The sequence below is a fragment of the Falco biarmicus genome, chromosome 2 (assembly GCF_023638135.1).
Source record: "Falco biarmicus isolate bFalBia1 chromosome 2, bFalBia1.pri, whole genome shotgun sequence".
Taxonomy (NCBI): Eukaryota; Metazoa; Chordata; class Aves; order Falconiformes; family Falconidae; genus Falco; species Falco biarmicus.
Window position 1 is genome coordinate 34337485 of NC_079289.1, and position 23333 is coordinate 34360817.

The 23333-nt window shown below is 40.2% G+C and overlaps 2 protein-coding genes across 3 annotated transcripts in view; one reads left to right on the top strand and one right to left on the bottom strand.

Moving 5' to 3' along the window:
• Positions 1-3: 3 nt before the first annotated feature.
• On the bottom strand, positions 4-22496 carry WBP4 (WW domain binding protein 4). 2 transcript variants are annotated; one of them, XM_056329922.1, is made up of 10 exons: positions 22362-22496; positions 15985-16057; positions 14457-14519; positions 14235-14358; positions 13327-13548; positions 12381-12436; positions 9260-9326; positions 7137-7297; positions 5850-6076; positions 4-3393 (listed from the first exon to the last, which is right to left on the bottom strand). In XM_056329922.1, coding segments are annotated over exons 1-10 (1206 nt in total). In that variant the 5' UTR covers positions 22364-22496; the 3' UTR covers positions 4-3182. The 2 variants fall into 2 exon arrangements, with proteins under 2 accessions (XP_056185897.1, XP_056185898.1); XM_056329923.1 differs by lacking the exon at positions 14457-14519.
• The window catches only part of ELF1 (E74 like ETS transcription factor 1), a 92250-nt gene continuing 91402 nt past the window's right edge, over positions 22486-23333 (top strand). The window contains exon 1 of the mRNA XM_056329910.1: positions 22486-22613. The gene's annotated coding sequence lies outside the window, so the exon portion shown is untranslated. The remainder of the gene's footprint in view (positions 22614-23333) is intronic.

Consider the following 23333-nt stretch of genomic DNA (forward strand, 5'->3'; position numbering starts at 1 on the left):
CTCTTCTGAAAACACTGTTCTGGAACAGTAAAAGGAACATTCCTTTGTCAGAAGCCACGGCAGCCCAAGGAAGGATTAGCAGATGAGGAGTGTAACTGTGGTAATACCTGGGGGATTCCTATGGCAAATTCCAAAGGCAGATTTTGCAGGGAGATAGCACAGAAGAGCGAGAGACCTGTGCAGCACAGATGTCCTGGAACAGCAGCGTCTGCCTTAAATCTCACACAAGACTATTTTTGTATAGAAAATACTTGGTTTAGATACACATTAAGGAAATGGAATGACAACATGGTGCAAAATTAAACAGTGGCTTTGGATAGATCAAATTTGATTCAGTTGGCCCTTAGAATTTACCCTTAAGGACAAAGAATAAACTGGTCTCTCCTCAAACTGACTTTCAGAGGTAGTGGGGAGCGAAGCGCTGGATTTGTTTGTGAAATGCAGCCTTTAGATGTCACATCAGCAAAAGCAAGCATGTGGTATTTAAACCAACTGTACTAGCAGTGAGAAAAGAAAACATTTAATCTTTTTTCCTAATATTTTGGTTTGTCTGTTTGACACAGTACTTGACAAAGGCCTTTGGTTCATATTACGACTGATTAACAGTTGTAATTGTTCTTCAAGGAAACAAGTTTTGAACACTTTTATTTTCAGATGTTTTTAAAACATCTGCTCAAGCAATTTAGTTACAGCTACCTTAAATCAATGCCTATGACCACTTCAATGTGACTAAACATTTCAAAGGAAAGACGCTAGTGTATTTTGGGAACCTTAGTAAAAGAGGAAAGATGTCTTCCTCAGAGGCTATTAAAAGTGGAGCCTACAAAAAGACTAAAGTACTGTATAAAACTACTAAGAAACAATACAATCAATTTACAGAGATCATACAGAAATGTATATACTTCAGGCTTGGAGTAACACAAGCAGGATAAGTACAGCAGTACAAACTGAATTTGTAAGGAAAAAAAACTGCTTGAAAAGAAAGCATGATCAGCTGTTAACTCTGCAGCTGGCAATGGCAAAGGAGTAGAAAGAGCTGGTTGTACTGGTGGATCACAGGGCACCTACGGCAGACAGCACGATGCAGTCATGTGAAAGGCAAATGTGATTTAGGAACATTATCAAAGGAACATTATCAAAAGTTACTTGTGGCCTTCATCTTCCTTGAACATAGAATCTAGGGAAACTCGGGCTGGAACAGATGAAGAGAAGTGCTGGTGGGGCACTGAAGGTCCTGTCACACAAGGACGCTTTATGTGATTCCGAAAAGATGTGATGGATTCAAGAGGAAAAAAAAGCTACTTAGCTGAAATAAGTACCATTACTTGTGTAAATTGGGAGGAAATTAGTTTAAACTGGTCACAAACACACAGAAGCTTCAAATTAGAGCAGGCTCCTAGCTGCAAGAATAAGAACAAAACCCGAAAATCTGTTTTTTAGGAAACCTGACAACCTCTCCTTGGCATAAAGGACATTTCTGTTCTAGCCTTGCATGTGAGGTCTTTCACGCGGAGTACACGTTGTATTTTCCTGCATCTGTGACTGTGGTAACACCCAGCACACATCCTGCATCTCTAAATGGCAATCCAGGGCTAGATATTACAGGAATTCTCAAAACAAACATCAGAAGAAATACAACTACCCTGATGAAGCCAAAGAAACACACAGGATTAAATTCAACACTTAATTCTCTTCTACACATAACGAAAATATAACAGAGTAGAAAAAAGGTCTTCAGCCTCTTTTTCTATACATGATAAACCAGATTCTCTGTCTTGCGCTCCTTTCTCTGCTGATCTGACAGATTAACAGTCATTCACAGTTACCAGCTCTTACTTTGCTGCAGCTGGACTCTGACAACTAGTTGTCTTAAGTGCATCCTCTGTTTTTGATCAAGATTCTCCTGAACAAAACACCGTGAGCTTTAGGAACAGAGGCATATTTTTTTGTGGATTAATGATTTGAACCTTTATGGTCCATTGTTTGATACCTAGAGAAGCAATTAATGTAGCTGTATTTATTCTTATGCAGCCAGTGAATCCTGATGGTGCTAAATGAAGACCAATCCAAGCAAGTGAAGAAATCAAATCCACATTCCTCAAGAAAATGCCCAAGCCATCTTGGACAGTACAGCCACAAGCTCTGCTTATTCATCTTTTGTCTTCCTCTCCTATGCTACTGAGAATGATGAAGCTTCAATACAGTTAGCTCCTCTCAGCTTAGCGAACACTACTGACTATTCAATACACTCCTCTTACCAACAGACAAACCCCATCAACCTCAAAAAGGGTGCTGTATGCTGTAGCAGGGCCAGGTCTTTGGAATGTACTTTCATGAAAATGTCAGGCAATTGGTTTTTTACAAGGAAAGAGACAAAAAAAAAAAAAAAAAAAAGGCCAAAAAAAAGAAAACCTGGTATGTGAAAAGAAGGAACGATTCAAATAGAGACAACAGTAAAGCAAAATACAACAGGAAAGACACCACAGAAATATCTACTCCAGCAGGGGTGGCACTGGTGCTGTTATTGAAAGTTAAGATTCATCAGGTTTAAATCTTCTGCAGAGGTTTAATACATTTATCATGCATGTACACAAATAATTTTGTAGAACATCTTTTGGAAGGAGTGGCACTGATGTGACTCACTCTGCTAAAAACAGCTTTTAAATGATCAGTTTGAAATGTTGGCAGTCTCACCACCTACTCTTTTGCAAGCGAAAGGTTAGTAAGCACAATATTTTTACTCATTAGTAGGGAAACTACTACACACAAACTATCTTGGGGGATGATTTTACTGTCTGGTACATGCCATTGATCCAGTTCCTCTGTAAAAATAAGGATCTCCATCATTTTTGCCAGATTAAGGATTATTATATTCTCCCATAGTTAGAAAAGGAGTAAAAAACCTTACATAATGTATTTAGAACAGCATTCACAGAGCAAATTGAACTTAGATGGCATGGTAAAAATAAAAAATATATTTACAATATTGCATAAGTAATATAACACAAACTTCCATTCCAATATCACTCACATCAAAATAAAAAAATATGACAACTCACATATGTTTTAATACCTATAAATCCTTAATTTCTACCCAACATTTTCTTTATAAAAGCCTGTTTAAAATATTAAACTTTTGATTCACTCTAGCTTAAACAGAATCTAAAATGATTTGCTTAGTACTACTGATCACTTAGTCTTTGTCTTAAGTTTCTAGATTTTCCATTTTCAAATTTCCTCTTTTTAAATGTTGGCACCCCTTCTGTAAGGTCTCCCAGGGAGGTGACTGTCTTCTCTTTAAATATCACTGTTGCATCTTCTGGAACCTCTAGCACTGGAGGTGGTGGTACATTGTCACTCTCTGTACTAGGAAGCTCCAGGTCCACTTTTTCACTGTGAGAAGACAGGAAAACATGAAAGGGTTAATCTACATGGAGAAAGCAACACGCTGTACTGCAGACAATATTATCCATATTTAATTGTCACAGCAGCTTTGGGCTAGATGCAGTCTTCTAGCCAAGATCATCATCATGATGGGACCAAGAAAAGAACAGAACACACGTTCTTTGTTTCTTCTGCGTGGGCTGCCATAAAGAGTAAAAAACTAGGACCTCATTCTGTACAGAGCTTACAGCATGGCCCAAGCACTCATCATCTAAGCCATCCTGCAAAAGACAACAGAGCTGTGTGTATGAATTTAAGAAAGACAGCAGCCAGTGAGTAATTAACAATGGTTCACGGACAAAATACTATTGAGTGTTCTGCCGCAAGTGTCCATCCTTGAGGGCATGCATGACAGAACAGAGAACAGGTTACCAAATCAGCCAGAGACCCCAAGCTGGGGGAAGCAGTTTTGCAGAACAAGAGCAGAGCTAACACTGATATGAACAAATCAAAGACATGGTCTCATAATGACCAATCAGTTTTAAGGGTTTTAAAGGTTTACGCAGTTTTAAAGGTTAAGCAAACCACTGTGTTCTACAAGGACAACCTGCGGCACAAACATACGATGGGGAACAACCGAACGGTTCACAGAAAATGATCTAAATCACAAGCCCATTAGGAATCACACCAGCATAATGCTGCTGCAAAAAGATACACATCATATTCCTGGCCAATCCATACAAGAAATCTTTCAGTACTACTGAGCGTTAGTCTGATGCCAGCTCGTGTACCATACCTAGTTTCAGGTCCTGTGCTTCAGGGAAGACACAGATCAGCTCAAGCACGCAACCAAGAGCCATGAGAACGACTGCAAGCCAAGCAAGTCAAGAAAATGCAACTGTTACAGTATTGCTAAAATGTAAACCTCCTGAAAGTGGCTGGCACTGTGCCTAGTTTCAATTAAAAGTAAATAACAAACAGCTGCATTTTTGTTATTTACACGTGGGTGTATCTCAAGCCTGTGTGTAAATGTACAGAATGATCTATAAGGTTCAGTAGCTGAAAGCACTTCTTATGGGACACTGCTTTCCAAAAACCTGAAAGAACTTATCAGCTCTGAAGTGAAGGCAAAGTTAGCTGGTCCAATACAGTAGGTGTTATGAGAACATTATAATCTCCAAGGAAGCGTATCAGTTCTCAGTTTAGTTCAACCAATGTATCCACTGAATAATTTAGAACTAAAATGCTGGAGAATGGGGTGAGTATGAGGGACAAAGACTCACTGGTGTCATCCTCTGAAACCTAATTTATTCAGACTCCTAGAGGGCCCCACAAGGAAAAGCTGGACATGAAAGCATGCTTCACAAAAAACCAGAAAGAGCCATCTCAGGCATTATGCAGTAAAACGAAACAAAACAAACCTCCTGATCAGATGCATGTGATGAAAACACCTGTAGTACATTGGTTGGACATGGGAGAGAGAGAGACAGCTTCCAGATTTAAAATTGGCATAGCTACATTACACGTTTTATCTTTCATCTCCTTAGTTAAATCATTACAGAAAGCATCTCTCACATTATAGGAGCCTCCAGGACTTACCCACAGTGACAACAGAAAAGGTTGTAGTGGATTTTGGTTCGGTTTTACTTAACTTTGTTTTGAAATGACAGAAATTAGGGAAGAAGAAAAACAGTTGAACCAGGAGTTTTTTACGGCAATTATGGGTGGAAGTAAGACAAAAAAAATTGAAGTCTTTTAGGCTGTGTCCTTCAAGTGAACAGTTAGAATTAGTACATCACAAAGTGAGAAATAATGCACTGCTTGTGGAAGTAACTCAGTCAAACCTATCAGGCTTAGGTAGAAATTGCTTGGAGTCTAAAAAAGCATACTCATTATATCAGCAACTATTGATCCCACAGGGAAGGAACTGAAAGCAATGCTAACCTAGTACAGTCAACATATGATTGCTGGTGGTCCTAGAAGACCAAGATAGATCTTAGCTCAACTAATTACTCATCAGAAAGAAACAGAACTTAGCCGGGAAGCTGGAGGCCCTGAGAAAGCTGCCTATGCTGTTCCAAGGCTGAAAGCAGTTGAAAAAAGAGCCATAAGAGCTCCTGAGGCAGCTGAACTAGACTGTTGAAGGAGACAATGTTAGGGAACATAACTACATTTAAACAGTTCATATTCAGCCTCTGAGAAAAATGATGGATGACAACGATCCTTTAAATGACTTCACTTTGTACTCATGGTGAGCTTCTACACCAAGACCAAAACAGCACCACTATCCACCACGGAGAGCTATGACTTAAAATAATCACTGTGGAATTAACTGTATTTGGGCTATGTTTTCCATCACTGCTGTGCTAATTCTGCCAGAATTCAGAAGAAAAAGCTTCAGCTCTTGAAAACAAGTTTTCTGGAAACAAGTATTACCACAGTAACTATAGTATAAAGATCCTCACCATGGTTCTTTTTCTTCTTCTTCTTCTTCTTCCACTGCTTTAATTGCTTTCCATTTTCCATAAGGGTTAGGTGCATCACTAGAGGTTTCTTGGGAAGCTGAAGTACTCTCCTCTTCATTTACAGTTTCTTCTGGCTTCACTTCTCGCCATTTCCCATAAGGACTTAACTTTTTAGCTCTGGGAGATCTTTTCTTTTCCTCTGATCCTTCACCATTATCTCCTTTCCTCTAAAGAGGAAAAAACCCACCTTAAGCAAAAATGCCTAAATAAAAACACAATGTAGCTTTATTTTACATCTTTTATTTGCTATTATCTACTATTCATACTTTTCAACCAAGAGTAACTTGAAACAATAAACTCCTAAAGTAATACAATATTTAAATTTTTTTCCTTGAGATTTCATCACATACAGAGTTGGAAAAAAACCCTTAAAATGTTACGAAAAGTTAAAGCTGGAAAATCCTATCTATCACGGCTGAAGTTAGCAAGGAGAAGCCAATACAAACTTATGTAAAAGCAAAGCTTAGCACGTGTTTAGAAAAAAAAAAAAAAGGAAAAAAGAGGCAAAAATTCACATACAGCTTTCTGTGCAAGCAGATACACACACTTTACAGCTAACACCTGGTAATAGTTTATAATGATGCCCAGTGATACAAAAATACGTATTTTAGAATTAACACTTGTCTATTAATACATTTTTATTTAAACTGTCTCTGCCTGATCTGAACTACCAGTTTCAGAAAAACCATTTGACCCTAACAGAGCCATAATCATACCCTTTATCTTGTTTTAAATCTGAAGACAAGAATTTATAGTTGACAAAGATTTTGTACTATGAGCTGCCAATGTTTTTCTCAGTTAATAAGGAAACTACAACCATTTCAGACATTTTCAGTCAAAAGCATTCTCTGAAGGTCTCTTGGCAGTCACATTTACCAATAAAGGTTTGAAGACACCCTCACACTGAAATCCAAACCATTTTGTGGATTATTTCAGAGAGATAACAGTGACCTTTCTCAGAAAACATCGCATTTCTGGCAGAATTAAAGCTGCTTCTGGTGGGCTGAAGGAAAGATCATGCTTTCTATTCTGGAACAGTGCCACTAATGGGCCAAATAATTAAATATAGATTCATTTTACTATTAAAACAAGTGTAAACATCTCCTTTCAGTCATACAGTTTAACCTCATTACAATGAGTACAGCCTGTCGCAGGAGGTAAAAGATAAATCATCTTACACTAGAAAATTAATACTGTACGTAAAATAAATCTGAAGAGAAAACCTACCTTGAAATTTGTTTCTGAACTCTGTGCTTCATTTTCACTGTCTTCTGAGTCTGATTCAGATGCTTTGGAATCTGTTTCTGCAAGCTCTTCAGAATGCTTGTCACGTTGACTCTTCTCATTTGAAGATGAAACAAAACCAGCCGGCTTATCCCATGTGGATACTGTCCAAGATATTTGAACAACCGCATTATTTATGTTTCTAATTCTGATCTGTTATTGCTTTGACAACATTACCTTACAGAATCAGTACTGCCTTATGCAAAAATACACCAAATAATTCAGCGCAAGGCTTTTGCCTTTGTTCAGTATGTTTGTTTTAATAAACGTAATCAGAAAGATAACATTTCACTTCCTAGCAGAGAGACAGTCATGACAGCCGAGTCCACTGTTGATAAAGCTTGTTTTAATTAGTGTTTAAGAAAAATATCATCCACGGCAAACTACGGTTCACAAGACTGTGGCTCCTCTCATCCTTACACAGGACAGACAAATTGCCCTCTAGAGGTGCCTATTTGATTTGAGTTGTCCATTAATTACAAAGACAGGATAAGGTGAAGAATGCTAACTGCAAGCCTCAGGTCTCCGGGCAGACAACCCCCTTCCCTGTGATACTTGGCTCAGTAACATTAGATCTCTAATTAAAGAGCTCTGAAGCAAACAAAGAAATAAAAACATGAATCTGAAAAGTTATGAAAGCATGTACAGTATATGACCTTATTTTCAATTAAAAGGTCGTATTTCTGAGATTTCAATAAAAGTTGACTCAGTGGTCTTAAAACTGGTTTTAAAAACAGTAAGGTAAGAGTACACTGATTTTCAATCTATTATTTTATATAAGCTTACATGTATAATAAAACTACTATTTTTCCAATTATTTTTATCTGTTTCCAAAGAAATCTCTAACTGAAAACAACTCTGTGAGTATGTACCTAGATGTATCTTGAAGAAAAAAAGGTGCAATAAACTGGCAAGAAGTGACTTTGCATGAACAGAAAAGTCTCTTAAGGGTACTGCTGTCATCTGCCTTTAGACTAGTAACTGACAAAGTTCATGTTCCCAGGTGCCACGTATAGCCAGTGGAGTAAGGTGCAGCCTTCCAAAGCATGGCTTGTAGTGCTAAGCCTAGAGATATTGGTCTCTTAAGTTACATGCCTGAGACGAGACACTACAACTATCTCCCTTAGTTAAAAACTCGTCTTGTCTTCATTGGCGTTAACAAAACTGACAAATAATTCTCAAGTATTTCCGAGGCACTTACAGTTATACAAAAGTAATGGATCACTTTAAAATCTCACAAACCAAAATTTTACCAAATACGATGATTACAAAGACATTCTTCACAAGTGTCATATGTCCATGAAGCACTTTAAAAAATAACACAACCAAAGGCAAATAATGTATCCGAACTTAGAATGCAATGTTTAAAAATAACCAGCATCTCCTTTCCCTTTCAAAAGAAGAAATCAAATAATCTGGGCAGGGGAGTGGCATGTTAAAAAAACTAAAAGGTTTGTGGGTTTTTTTTTTTTAATTCTTGGTATCGTTAGGAGCACCACTTCATACCCATCAGCAGAAGGAAATCTCATAGCTAGCATGAAATCACTTGCTCTACGGAGAGGCATCACTGACCTTAAAATGTATTCAGATTTAGAAAACAGATGCTTATTCTGAGGGAGTTACCATGAAGTTCCCCATGCAGGGAAAAAAAACAGGTAAAAGAATGAGGAGGCAAGATTCTGGACTCTCTTACTAATGCTATGTCAGCAAGAGGAAAAGTTTAATAGATTCTTATTCAGTCCTACAGGCTTGTCAAAATAAAGCCCTGCCTCTTTCTGGTTTCCAAATTACAATTTCAATATCTATGTAGAAAAGGAGAATCCGTCGTTTATAGTTGCAAGTTGAACATCTAAAACAACCTATGAAGTGCAAATGCATACACACTGACAATACAGCTACAATGGCAGCACCGACTTAAGCAACAAGCGTATTTCAAATAAAGTAGCAGCTTAAAAAATACAAAACTTAGTAACAGCCTTAAAATGCAGTTATTTGCAAAACCAAATGCTTCTCTGAAAATCCTCTCCTCTGAAACAGAGCTTAGGTGGAAAATAAGCTCTCCTTACCTCCTGTCTGTGTGTTATAGTAATAGGTATGACCATCTTCAGTGACACCTTCTACCCACTCCACTGCCTAAGAGAAAGATACAGGAGCTACTTAAAAAACTTTTAAGGACCAGCCAAAGCATCACTTATAAGACCATTCAACCCTTGAGTATTTTTTGTTCTTGATAATTTTAGTGTTTTAAAGCCTGAACCCCTACAGTTGTTAGAAAGTATTCCCTTTGACTCAAATGAGATTGAATTGCTTAACTTACAATACTGCAAATGCACATACACAGTTTTTTCCAGTGGCTAATTAGTACGAAGCAGTACTGTAAGTGTTGTCATACAATTAAAATTATTATACAGGCCATTATTTTACATGTTCTTGATTTTCCAAGGTATTCACCCTGAGACTGTAATTTCCTGTTTGTGTCATTGTTTTTAGTAGAGATTGATAAAAATTTTTTAGAAGACTCAGAGTTTTGTGAGGGCTACAGAAAACCAATACCAATAAATATGATCACAAATTAAAGATAAACAAACAAACAAAAACTCTAAAATTTATCCCAAAATAGATCTTCAGCAAAAATAACTGAAGAATCAAACTTTGCAGGAATGTGTGCCAATGAATTTACTTCTTTAGTAAAGCACAAATTTCAGCAAACCACTGTTTTTCCCTACTGATTAATAAATTTGGCAGAAGTTGCTGGTACATCTTTGAGGACGTGTAATTAAAGATGTTTCGCAGAATCAGCCCCAACTAGACGATCAGTCATTACCCATGACTTAACATCTTAAGAACCCAATTTCCATCAACACTTAAATGTACAACTACTTCACTGCTCTGCAACTACTAATACTGCCCACTCCTCTGTATTAGGCAGAACATCTATGGAGCTTCACCATACATTATTTTTGCATTAATATCTATCTGTGTGTATACAGACACACATCTAGACAGGCTTTTGTACACACATATCTATACATCTGCTTAATACTCTATTAAAACTTTGGTGTTTTTTCAAAAAGCACAACAAAATCAGAAGTTATGTTTCTTGCACCCTTTCTGTAAACAGAAAAAATTGTACCAGCAGGTTTAGAGCAGGGAAAAGCAAGAAAGCCTTCAGTGAGCAAGTTTCCTCAAGGTTTTGCTCTCAAGTTTCGGTGTGCTAGTTTCAATAAAAGAAGCAGAAGGAAAATTTACGTTATGTAAGTAGAAAGAGGACAAAAACATAGTTTTAAGTATAACCTGTCCTTTTTGCTGAGTTAGACCTCGTTCTTCAAGGTTTTCAGTTGATAATCTGACACTAGGCAGAGTATCCTACTACCTGCATGCTAACAAGCAAGATGTCAATCCAGCTGAAGTTACAGGTAGTCTTTCACATGCCTTTTCATTACCATTTTCTCCACCTCTTACAAAGTTTAAGCAGCAAGCTAATGTGCTGTAAAACAAGGAGGCCCTGTGAATCTTGCTTGCACTACGTATTGCAAGCATGCCCTTTTATTTCTGGGCAGTGAGTCCTTCTTAGAGATCTGGAATGTTCCCCATATCTTTAGCTCAGACTAAATAAGGGAGCAATCAAATGCTTGTTTTTAGCAATAGCAAAAATAACTCAAGACACCACAAAGTCACTGGGCAGGGTGAGGGAGGAATGGCAAAATACAGCCATGTGGCATTAGAGAGATATCTGAGGCCAAAGGTGTGTGTTTATGATATAGCTGAGATGAGCTAACTTCAAATTGCTGCCAAGAATGAAGCTCCTCTCCTCCATCTGCTCTCCCCACACTGGCATTTTTCTGATTACCCAGGAAGCTCATGACAAGGGAATAAGCCTACAAAACACTAACCTAAACTCTTTGCTCCCTGAACTAGTTCACTGTCAGGGCAAATATGCACCAAGGACCATACAAGCTTAGTCACAGGACCACTTTTTTCAGTGGAAGGCTACAGTAAGACTGGCTTATGAATATTGCAAAGCTACATGCTGATTGAAAAGATTAAGTTGAAGTGCTGGTTAACAAGTTGTGCAAACCCTCAGGATAAAGGAATCAGAAAGCCAGAGTTGCATGTGATGGGCAGCTCTCACACAAAGTGTGCAGTGTCTTAGGAACAAACACTGGATGGCAAAAGCCTGCATTTTTTACATAAAACACTGCCCTAACAAGAGATGGAGTACAGACATGACGTCATGTACTTTGTGAATTGATTCAATTGCCTAAAAATATACACAATTATAACCATTTTCTCCTCTGACTGCAACTAAACCAGTATCAAGCATAGGCTACCTTCTGAGAGGGGCCAAGATTGTTTCAGAATGTCAGGCACTCTGAAAAAGCCAGGCTTTTTTGGTCTCTAACATAAAATTCAACATTAGCAAACAAAATTGACTTTAATTTATACTGTACTTATGACATCTATCTTGAAAATGGGGAAACAGATCACTTCACAGGAGTGTCGTAGAAATCCTGTTTTTAATGTTGTGAAGCACAAAAATCCTGGAGTGGTAAGCATCTGGGGAAAGTCCATTAATCATTAGAAGAAATATAACTGTCTTTGGACTATTCTGCAAGTTTTCCTGTGCTTTAAATAAGGACAATAAAGTAATATGCTAAAAGGTTGCTTGCACGTTGTTTCCGTGACCATAAGAATCCTTTGAAAAAGACAAATTATATTACATAACTGTATCCTAAAGCAAACACAAAAAACAGGCATTCTTTTTTTATAATTATCTGGACAATGCAATCTCCATGTTTCTTAAGACAAAGGAGTCTTAACTATTTCAAATGTCTAAGACTTATTTTTTAATTACATTCAATCACAAAAGGATGAACAGAATTTATTCATAATTTCTGAAAAGCTTTCAGTTTTATGGGCATCAAAAAAGTATATTCTGTAAAAATACAAATGACACTATCACTTCTGTTCCCATGATAAACAAAGCAGCCAAGAAAGATTTGTATAGTAAAATTTCAGTTTTCATCAAGGATATCATAAAACATTCTATATAGCCAAATTATGTTTTCCTAAGCTTACTAAGAGCAAACAATTAATCTTCTGCAATTAGAAGACGTGCAAATTGCTTACCTTTTTTTTTCTGGTAACTGTTTACAAGGACACAGAAAAGTAATAGTATTTGATTACCGTTTTTGAGTTTTGAGAGCTGCCTTGGAATCCTTTAGGTTTCTCCCACTGCGATTCTTGAAAAAACAAAACCACATTTTACCTATCATTCAATCCTGTGTGTGTTTCATAATCTTTACAAAAAACAGATCTAAAGGATATGACACTGATGTATGCACACATACAAATGAGTAATACAGATACATCTTATTGGAATATACATCATCCTTGATCAAACTATGGTATGAACAATAAACTAAAGTACCATAATTACAGTTGGCTTTTACCGGGACTAACCACCTTCCAGACTCTATTAAACTATGGCTGATACAGAGACACTGGAATTTTGGTACAGAAAAGACGCTTGTTTTTTGAAATGGTAGCACAGGCCAGAAGAACCGAAACACACAAGATTTTTACCTTTTGGAAGTTATCTTGTATGAGGAAAGACTACAGTAAATACTAACGTCAATCCTTAAATTTGTAAGAAACTGTAATATTCTCAGTAATCATAAAAGAGGGTTGCTTTTACGCTCTAAAGCAGATCAAACACATAGCTCCTCAACCAAAATCAGTTAGATAAATCCTGTGAATGTGGAAAGAAACAACCAGACAGCAATCCATAACTGCTCTCATTTACTTGGGCACAATCAATTTATTCACATTCCTCATCAGAAAGCTTCTTTAGGAAGAACACAGCTATCTTTTGTATACCTAACCTGTGAAAGGCTAAACATTTCAAGAAACTGTGGAATTACTGCATTCTTCCATTATTAGCAAACAGCAAAAGCAGTCTGAAGTTCTGGATGCCTAAGTCTTGAACATTAAATATCTAAACTCCATCTAACTGTTCACGTTTGAATTACTAGCTTACTACTGAAAGAGCTAAAGAGTAAAGAAGTGCAGGTAGTCTTTTCTTACTTATCTCCAATAACTATATCTGCATTCGCTCCTCACTACTTTTTACCTCCTGTTCTTGTGTTGTAGTAGTATGTGTAACCTTCAGGAGAAAGTCCTTGTACCCACTCCTTTGTTTCAATTTTTGGTGGCATTGAGGCATCCTGAGGTGTCTTGTTTTTCTTTTCTTTCTTTTCCTTCTTTTCCTTCTTCTCCTTCTTTTCTTTCTTTCCTTTAGTTTCCACTGTGTTACTCTGTGTTTTACTCTGTGTCGAACTGGGACCTACATCATCTTAAAGAAAACAATACTCCCTTTTAAAAAGAGCAATAATCTGAGCTTAAATATTAGTCACTCTTGAGCAACAGCAAACAGGAAATTTTGTTCTTATGAGTATTTTCACTCAATAGTATTACACTCAAAGCAGGTAAACTTAAAAAGATTATGTTCAAAGAGTCTTGCACTGTAGCAGTACTATAGAGTCCTAAGAAAGTTTAAGTATCAAAAGATGAATAACAAGAGAAAAACTCTAAGGACCAATGACCTCTAACTAAACAGCAAAAAAGAAACTAGAAGAGTTATGAAAAAGATGGCTTCTACAGGAGCTTGAATCTACAAACTGTTTTTAAAGGCTAATATGTCTTCGCACAGACAGAGCAAAGATACTTGCTGAACTGCAAGATGAGTAGGAGATTCTTATCTCCCCTGTTTGACACTGGTGGAAACACAACCTCTCATACTCAATAGGAATTTTTGTCTCCAACTGGCAAAGTGAAACTTAAAATCAACGAAGGGAAGCTACACAGCTGATTCAAAGGACCAACTAAAGCCTATTTTTTGTTATCACTGTTTAATTTTTCTACTCCAAATCGGATTGTTCCATGCAGCAGAGGATACTGTAGCTTCTACTTAAGAAAAAACTTTCCTATTCAATATTCTTTCAATTCTGTCTTTAATCTTCTGGCAGTTATATGAACTACCTGGCTTAATTCCAAGCCTTTTCAAATCCTCTTGATATGCTTTCATTGCAGCCTCCTCCATTGCTGCAAATTCTTTTGACATGTTTTCTTCTTCTTTTGCTTTTTCCAAGCTTTTCTTTTTAATCTAAAACAAAACAAGAACACAAAGAGAATAAATTAAACAAATCTGATAATGAAAGACATTAAAAATAAGCATCTGTGCAAATAAGATATTTGAGTTACCTCACTAATTCTATTTGCCACATTTTCTTTATGATTCTTTCCTCTTTCATGAAACTCAATGCTCTTCAAAGTGAGAAAAAAAACAAGAAAAATAATACATATTATACAATTTTAATTTATTTATTTTTAATTAAGTTAAAATTCAGTTACACTAAACTTAGTTAAACAGCCTGAATATATCCTGTTCTGAAAACACAACCAACACTACAGCTATAAAATGACTACAGGAATTCAGGGACACTGAGAAACTATCAACATAGAAATCATGAAAAAATCAGTAATACTCCAAAATGGTATCACAAAATTTCATAGTCTGTTATTTATAAGATTTAATATTTTTCAAATAATACTGTTCAGCACACATATTAGCAACAAGTAACAGGGAGACTGGGCTCTCTCTCTATGCTATCCTTCCAAATATCATACTTTGATTCTTGTTTTACCCTCTCTGTTTTCACGCAAACTTTTAAAAACCATATGGTTTATTTAGTGTTCCAAATACTAGCTACAGTCCTTAGATTATGCTACACCCCACAGATATCTTACGAACTTAAATTAGTCTGCAGGTCCAGAAATCGGGGGCGGGGGAGGAGGAGCAAAGTGGGAGAGTTGGGTAACTAAGAACAGAACAATCTCCAAGAAAAAAGGTGCCAAAGACTGAAGCCAGTAGGAACTGCAAGGAATTCAGCTCTACAGATAAAACAGTGGAAGTCCTCATGCCTCATGTGGTACTCGCTAAAAACATCTGACCTCACTTAGGTGTTCAGAAGTTAGATGCCTAAGGCTGGCCCAGTAACCTTAGAATTTATTTGCATGAACTGATGAGCAGAGGATGCACACCCAGGGGACAAGTCATCTCATTTAAAGACAGATTTTGTAAGTTACCCAAATCCCCCCCTTTAATGTGTATTTCTTTTCACTGACTACAAGAAGAAACCTAAACCAATTAGCTCCCACTCATCATTCTGAACTCCAGATCAAGTCCAGCTCTAGGACTACCCCTGGCATTAAGTCAGGAATGAAAAACTTATTTCTAAGTAAGAAACTAATGGGTCTAAAGTCTACAAAAGGCATCTGCAAGTCAGGAACACCTTTCTGTAACCCTGTAACGTTTCTGTATGAAATGAAAGAAATGCGCTTTAAAGCTCAGCGCAATGGCTATACCAGGCCTACCATATAAAACAGTACGTATGCCAGGTTTTGCTTTCTATTTGCATATGAAGGCTAGGAACTGCCGCAGACAAAGTTTCAAGACAGATCAACCGTTAAATTACAGGACTTGCAAAAAAAGCAGGGTCAGGTATTTCAGTTCTCATCTGTACCACCAAGTAGAACAGCACACAGCATCTTGTATGCAGGCATACGGTGCTCACAAAATACATTCTAAATATTACAGGTATAACAAAGGCATTTTTAAAAAAACAAATGCTATGCATCAATAGATTAGTATGAAAAATGATGTTAAAAGCCTGTAATTCAGATTTCTAGTGTTTCAAAATCATTGACATAGTATGGTAGACCATCGTACAGGTCTGTTGTCTGCTATCCAGCACTTGCAGTAATCACAGAACTTTTTTGGTTGCGATTTCCAGTAATCGGCCCTGAGGAGAGAAAAAAAAAAAAGTATAATCTGAAACAATAATCAAAGCGACAGGTTAGTATACATACATATACATAGCTTCAGAAACCAAATTCAGTCTTCTTCACATGACAAAGGACTAAGAGTTCATTTTTCTTTTTTTTTTAAAAAAAAAAAAGTATGGAAAACAAGCAAGAGCAGCTATATTGACTACTATGTCCCATAAAGCACAGTTCAGTATTAGGGCTGTGCCCATCTGACCCCCAGACTGCAAAATTTTTACAGTGGAGGTGATGGTGTAAGAATCAAACTACAAGACAAAGCAAGCCAGAGTGAAACATACCGCTCTAGATATCCCAATTAAACACAGAACTGTCAGAAAAGTGCAACTTGCACTATTTTTCATAAAAATGCACACTATAAATGTTTCTAAGTGTAAAACTTCAGATTTAATGCCAGAGTCTACTCTAGATACTGTACACAGCTTAGCAACACAAAAGTGCGGTTCTGGACATGAGCTACTGTGGAGAATCGTAGAACAGATTCTGACCTGTGGGTCACAGGCACAGTAAATTGGATGTTTCAGTGTAAAAGTTAATTTCTGATGTAAATTTTCAGTGTAAAAATGTATTTCTGAACCATGCAATTTAGGTAAGTTGCACATGTGTAACCAAATTTGGTGAAAATTCTTCAGAGCTCAAAAGTTAGTACATAAAAGTATTTAATGATAAAACAAACAACCCCTCCAATGGTTGTTTCTTCATGAAAACCCTCCTTCCAATGCCAGATGAGGCTTGTGCAGAAATAATTCCATTTCTCATTGGCTTGCAGCAACAGATGCAATGCTTTGGTTCAACAGAACACATTCCAGCAATGGAATTCTATGTTCTTAAGTTAAAATGAAAAAGAATGAGGGGTGAAAACAAAAACAATTCAAGATTACACTGAGAACATTAAAAAAAGGTCAGTCCAAAAAACGAATCTTTGCCTTCTGTCTGCATCAGTGTATGGAGTTCAAGGAAAATAATTCCTGACACTTTTATTCAAGAAAAACAAAACTTTTGCCATGCACAACAATAGCCCCTTCAAACCTTATGATACATGTGAGCAGATCCTTAGTAACAGAAAGACTTGATCAATTCAACTCTTGAAATTTAAGCAGGAATCAAAATACACTCTTCCTACCAGTGCTTAATGTAAAAATATAGCTTCCAAAAGGCATGATTATTTAGAAGTGTCAGTACAAAGGATATGCTCTGCAAAAATACATCAACCTATAAGCAATACTGTGTTAACAATGCACTGCTTTTCAAGACATTTTCTGGAAAGCTAGAAAGAAGCAACTAGGCGTTCCTTGATTTAAACAGAAATCCGCTCATCCCTAAATAGTATACTTTAAAACTGGGTGATTACTTAGTCGCACATTTAACTAAAAGACTTTTGAGATTTATATATCAAAACATACTAGGGCCAAAGCCTGGGAAATTGAATACTCTGGCTGTAAAACCACTGAGTGGAAGGAAGAAATCCAGAGCTCAGAAATACCTTGAGGCCCTTCTTCCTATTTGAGCTATAGCTCCTAAATAGTCTCCACATCCTACAATATCATCGAAGATAAAGTTCCAGCTAAAACTTGGGTTAACCTTCCAAAGGAATGGACCAGTTCTGACAGAAAACATAAATTGTGAAAGCCTCACTGTATGTTTCAGATGTGTAAGAACATCCGCATATTTCCAACTTTAACCTAACAGAGCTGGCTCTCTCTCTTCAGCAGAATCAAGTGTAAGTGCTAAAATTAAGACTGTACAGCTGCACCCACCAAAAGCCAAGATCTGAGAGTGCAATGAGCTGTATTTTCACAGCTAAATTTCCCACTTATTTCTTTCCTAAACATAAACACTACTGGACATCACATCTGCTGCAAACCACTGTAGCTACACATGGAGTAATAGTCTGGAGACCCAGAGGGGACACCTGGGGCTTAAGTACAAATCCAAGCCTTCGTAACAGAAGCCTTTTGCCTTCATCTCCTATTGGTTTTGCTAAAGATTGGAGCTGGCACTCTGTTATTACATATAAAATAAATGTAAATGATACTCTGTGCAGAAAACCTGATATCCTGGAAACCTTAAATACTGCATTTCATGATTAATGAAGTTAACTGTGTGAATTACGGTCCCAACTCTGTGACTTATGAGCATGAGGAGTGTTATATGCTAAGTAATTATCTTAAAAGATTTTCCACTTGACTTCATAACACTCAAAAAACCAGCAAGCTCTACTGAAATATCCACCGAGTAACACCTGCCATTGCAACAATGGTGGAGCCTGCAAAGCACCAACAGTGCTGCAAACCAAAGAGTAGCGTTTGGGAAGAAGGAGCAACTGAAGCAAGACCCCACTTCATCAAGATGCTAAAGGTGCTTCACAGGCTTTGATCAGAAAGCTGAAAGTTAATCCAGATCGATGTCAATGTTTAAGTACATGATTATTTTATTAATCTGCCAAATACAGGCTTGAGAGTAGATGCTGTTGAAGTGGTACAGAGGTCTTTTATACTTGAACAATTGTGTACATATCAAGGGAAACATAGTTATTTTAAAAAGCCACTGCAGTCAAAACGGTACAGCTTTTAAGACTCCTTATCTTCTGCCTGTGCTTGCATCAGTAAAATTAAGGCTGATTCTTGTTTGCAGCTTTACAGCTCGGCCAACCTGCTCAGGACCAGAAAGTTTACCAGCCAGCCAACACCACCACAACCATCTTTCTTCCTTTCACTAAAGCAAGAGAGACAGTCATAGACTCAGGTTGGAAGGGACCTTAAAGATCATCTAGTTTTAACCCCCACTGCCAGTCCAGAGTGCATCAAGTCTGGCTTGTCCAGCTTTGCAGGGCTGCGCAAGTCAGCTTGGCAACTGGCTACTGTGCACACAGGGAACAGAGCAGCACCAGTACAGATGGGTACCAGGCAACTTCTGGACAAACTGCTGTAAACTTTCAGCCAGTGTTGGAAATCCTGTACCAACTTGCAAGAAATTTGTGTGTCCTGAAGAACAGTGATTTTCTTTCATCTTTTACTGGTCAAACCACTCAGGGGCAGAACGTGCAACAGTTCAGAGGGCTAAAGGGGAATGAGGGAAAAAGAGGCAGTGAACATCAAACTGTTTTCTTGAAACTTTAATGAAATTACAAACTTTTTGCTGTGAACAGCTGTGCAGTGCAAACAGTGTCAATGTTTAAACCATCTTCAGATTTCTGAGATTAATTTAAAACTTCAGGGGGAGCGAGAAGATGGCAAAGAACAAGTAGCAACTCTGCATTAACAATGCCTGCCACATTTGCCATTTCAAAAGATAGGAAAACACTGAAACTCAGAAGACAACTCTGAAACTCAGGCATTTTTACCTGGCATAATTCATTTCTTGAGCCAAAAGAGTAACTCAGCCTGTGCTGCAGTGACCAGGTGACACATTCCAGCACATGAACTGCAAGTCTGGGAGCACACAGTGGACGGGTTCTGTCAACAATGTTCAGAAAGTAACCTACAGAGTAACTCCAGCAGTGGGTCCAGGGACCCGAACCATCAACCTACAAGCTGCTTTTCCTCACAGGTTATGGTATTATTGTTTTAACAGGTGGTGTCGTCAGCTTTTCTTACACAGGGAAGCTTAAGAAACCCTCACAGAGAAGCTATATTCAGCTGAGACCACTTTGTCAAACTTTAAACCTTGAGACTGGGCTGGCAGCTTTTGTTCCTACCACACACTGGCTGAAATTAAAAGAGGCAAGGAGAGAAGAAACAACTGTTTCAGGTGGCTCTGAACACAAGAGAAAAAAAGAATTTGGCTGTGCAAACAAAATCTTTCTGGAAAGAAACAAAATCTGGAAGCATTTGCTTTGACTAGCTCTGTTATAAAACATCAGTCTTGAAATTTGGCAGATGTGGGGGGGTTGTATCTGTCCAAATTATAAGCCTTTAGGGGGTAAAAACCACCATATGCATGCTCAGCAGGTTTTGAGATTTTTTTTTTGTTTTAGTATCTACAACCTCTGAAGACTTTACAGAAAGTTAGCATCTTACAGCTTTCTGCAGGCTGGAGCACTGAACAGCTTGTGCATGCATCCTCATATTGAATACAGGTGTGCAAAGTAAACTATATACAGATTCAAGTTCTTGACTACAGAATGAAATCAATTCAGAGCAGCTATTGTGGCTGCTCTGTAACAGCCACACAACAGGACACAGTATTCAGAAACAGTAATAAATTCTATTTGGGAATACTGTGTATTTCTAGAAAGTAAAATAATAATTCTGTAATGGAAAGAAGTAGAAAGACAAAAGAAAAAATCCCCACATATATTTCACAACAGACCCTCCTCTACATGGAAAACCATTCCAGAACAGCTAATTCTAATTCAAATATCCCAGTATTGGTAAGACCTAAGAATGCAACACTAAAATCAGGAGGGGAGGCGGCCAAAAAGGAAAAGGTTTTCCAGTACTGTGAAAGTAGGTCCCAGCGCTATGGCCCTAACGACACATGCTCCCAAAGAATTCACAGCAACTCCATTCATTCATACCGCACGAATCTTAGCCTAAAAACTCTTATGAGAGGCATAGCCTTAATTTCTATTTTTTTTAAAATGGTATTTAAAAATAAGGACTCAAGAAAACAGCATCCCTAACACACCAAGTACATGGGGCTGTCCTACCTACTCTCAGCTTGTTGGCCTTCTAATATACCACAGAATATATGCCTGTATGTGGGCTCCCACAGAGTAGTACTGGATGGGAGTTTCATCCACATGAAGCAGGGCTGTTCTCTGAAGAGTTTTGTTCTTCTGGCCTTCAAGCTGATTATATTTTTGACAATCCTTCCATAAACTCGAATTTACAACCCAAGTGGCTGCTTCTTTTTATTACTATATTAGCCCCCTCTGAACAACATACAAATCATAATATCCTGCAAGACAATCTGAGCGGTGAGCAGAGTCTGCAGAAGCTGCCCAGTCTGACCTGTATTGGTGCTGAAGCTCATTTGCATGGATCTGCTTTGCCAGATCTCCTTTCTAAATAGTAAATTACATAACTTCAGAAGTAATCCTACAAATATTTTTAACAATGCACAAAAGCACACAAGAATATCAGGGCAGGCAGTGTTCCACATGTATGGAGCAACAATGGCCTTCATTTCCCCTAACTTCAATTGTCTAAAAAGTGAGATGCTGAGTTGTCCAAGTTCTCCATGTCAATAGACAGAGATTATAATTTCCAAAATAGGTATCTGAGAAGCAAATGTAACTCTATGGGTGTGTGTTTCTTCCTTATACAGGGAACCTAAAGCAAACTGCCCCAGTCAGCCTTCCAAAGTTAAGTATCTGGAGTCAGGGATATCTACTGAGAGCAGAGGTCTGCTGCTGTAGATGCAGCAGGAGGATATGGGCTATTTCAGGAAGAATGTGATAAGAATTAGAAGAGAGGAAAAAAACAGAAACGTAAATTGGGTCAGGAGGCTGTTCAGGTATAATTTTAGCAATAACTAAAATTAAGAACACTGCTGTAATGTAGTATCAGTCAGCAAGACAGGCTCACACAACCTAACCATCAAAAACTTCCCCAGAGAAAGATCTCTGACAAAATTTTTGATCAGGTTAAGAATTTATTTTCTTTTTTCAGCAGAGAAGTCAGGATATCCTGAAAACTAACAGACATGAGCAAATACCATTCGTATGACATTCTCAATAGAGACCAAAGCTTAGATATTTTTTTAATCCCCCCAAACGTGGTCACGTATTAACACAGTTTTCCAATTAATTTGCAAATTAAACACTTAAAAAAGACGGAGATGGCCAGCAAAACCAAGGCACTGAGGCCTTCCCCCGCGCGGTTCACCCAGAACCAGAGGCGCCGAAGGAGGCGCCGGGGCGGGGGGCAGGGGGACAGGCACCCCCCGCAGCGCTCCCCGCTGCGGGCCGCAGGGCGCCCGGTAGGCGGGAGGCGAGGCCGCCCGGCGTGTCTGCGAGAGATAAGGGGCCGAAAGCGCAGCACAAACAACCGGGGGGGTGGGTAAGCCGGACTGGAGCAGAGGGGCCGGAGCGAGAGGGTAGTAACTGGGTCAACGAGGCAGGGGCCGCGGCCGCAGGTGGGCACAGCCGCAGCCCGGCCGCCCCGAGGCCTCCGCACGGCCTGCGGGCACCCGGGGCCCGACCCCGGCCACCGGAGCCCCCGCCCCGCCGGCCCTGCCCGACCCCGGCCGCCGGGGCGGAGGGGCCGCCCGCGGAGCACGGCCGCCCCCGCCCGCTCCCTCCCGGCCCCCGGCACTCACATCGCCGCGTCCCCGGGAGCGCCGCCGCACCGCGCCGGTCCCCTCCGCTCGCCGCCAGCCGCGCCGCGCCGCTGAGGGCGGGCCGGGGCGGGGGCAGGGAGCGCGGCGACGGTAGCCGGGAGGGCTCAATCCGCGCTCTCCTCCCCCGCCCTTCCCCACCTCCTGCCTTCGCCCGCTCCTCCTCCCCCGCCCCCGGGAGAGGCGAGCGCTCTGCGGGGAGCCGCTCGGATAGGGAGCCACAGCCGCCGCTCGGTGAGTGCCGCCCGGCCGTCCTCCGCGGGCTGCGGCCGGCTTCGCGCTCGGGGGGACGGGGAGCCTCCCCCCCTTCTCTCGCGGCGGGCGAGCCGCCGGGGCCCGCGGGTTCGAGCCCCGCCGCCGGCAGCACCCTGTGCCGGGCTGCTCTCGCCCCGCCGCGGCTGCGGGAAGCGGGAGGTGCGCGGGGGGGTGCGAAGGGGTTGGGGGGGCGGCGGCGGCGGCCCCCTGCGTGCGTGTGGCGGTGCGCGCCTTCGCGCCGCGGCCGGCGGCGCCCCGCCGCGCTGGATGCCCATGCCAACTTTCTGAGGAGTTTGGGCAGCGCGTAAGATCGGGATATCGGGAGCGGTGTCTCGTGCAGACTTCGCCGCCTCCGTCCTCCTGCTCCCCGTCCCCCTGCCCTGACCCGCCGCCTGCCTCTCCCCGCCGTCCTGGGGCAGCGGCGGCCCCGCGCTGCACAGGGCGGGCGCGCGCGCGGGACGGTTGGCGGCGCGCACGCGCCTGAGGCGGCGGCGGGGGCCAAGGGGGGCGCCGCCCCGGGGCGGGGGAGGGGACGCGGCACGGTCTCACTTGGTCACCTCCCCACCCCCCCTTCCCCCCGGCTGCGACACGTTGGCCCCGGCCGGGCAGCGTTGGCTCCCAGGGGTGTCGGCCCCGCCGGGTGGCCGGGGCGGGTGAAGCCCCTCTCCAGCGCCTTCCCCCCACGGGCAAAGCCCGTAC

What these genes read in the sequence shown, in the direction of transcription:
- WBP4 (XM_056329922.1), bottom strand. An exon ending in GGATAGCAGACAACAGACCT is followed by an intron (nt 14,520 to 15,984) that starts GTACGATGGTCT and finishes CTCACTTTGAAG; the next exon opens with AGCATTGAGTTTCATGAAAG. An exon ending in TGGCAAATAGAATTAGTGAG is followed by an intron (nt 14,359 to 14,456) that starts GTAACTCAAATA and finishes GTTTTGTTTTAG; the next exon opens with ATTAAAAAGAAAAGCTTGGA.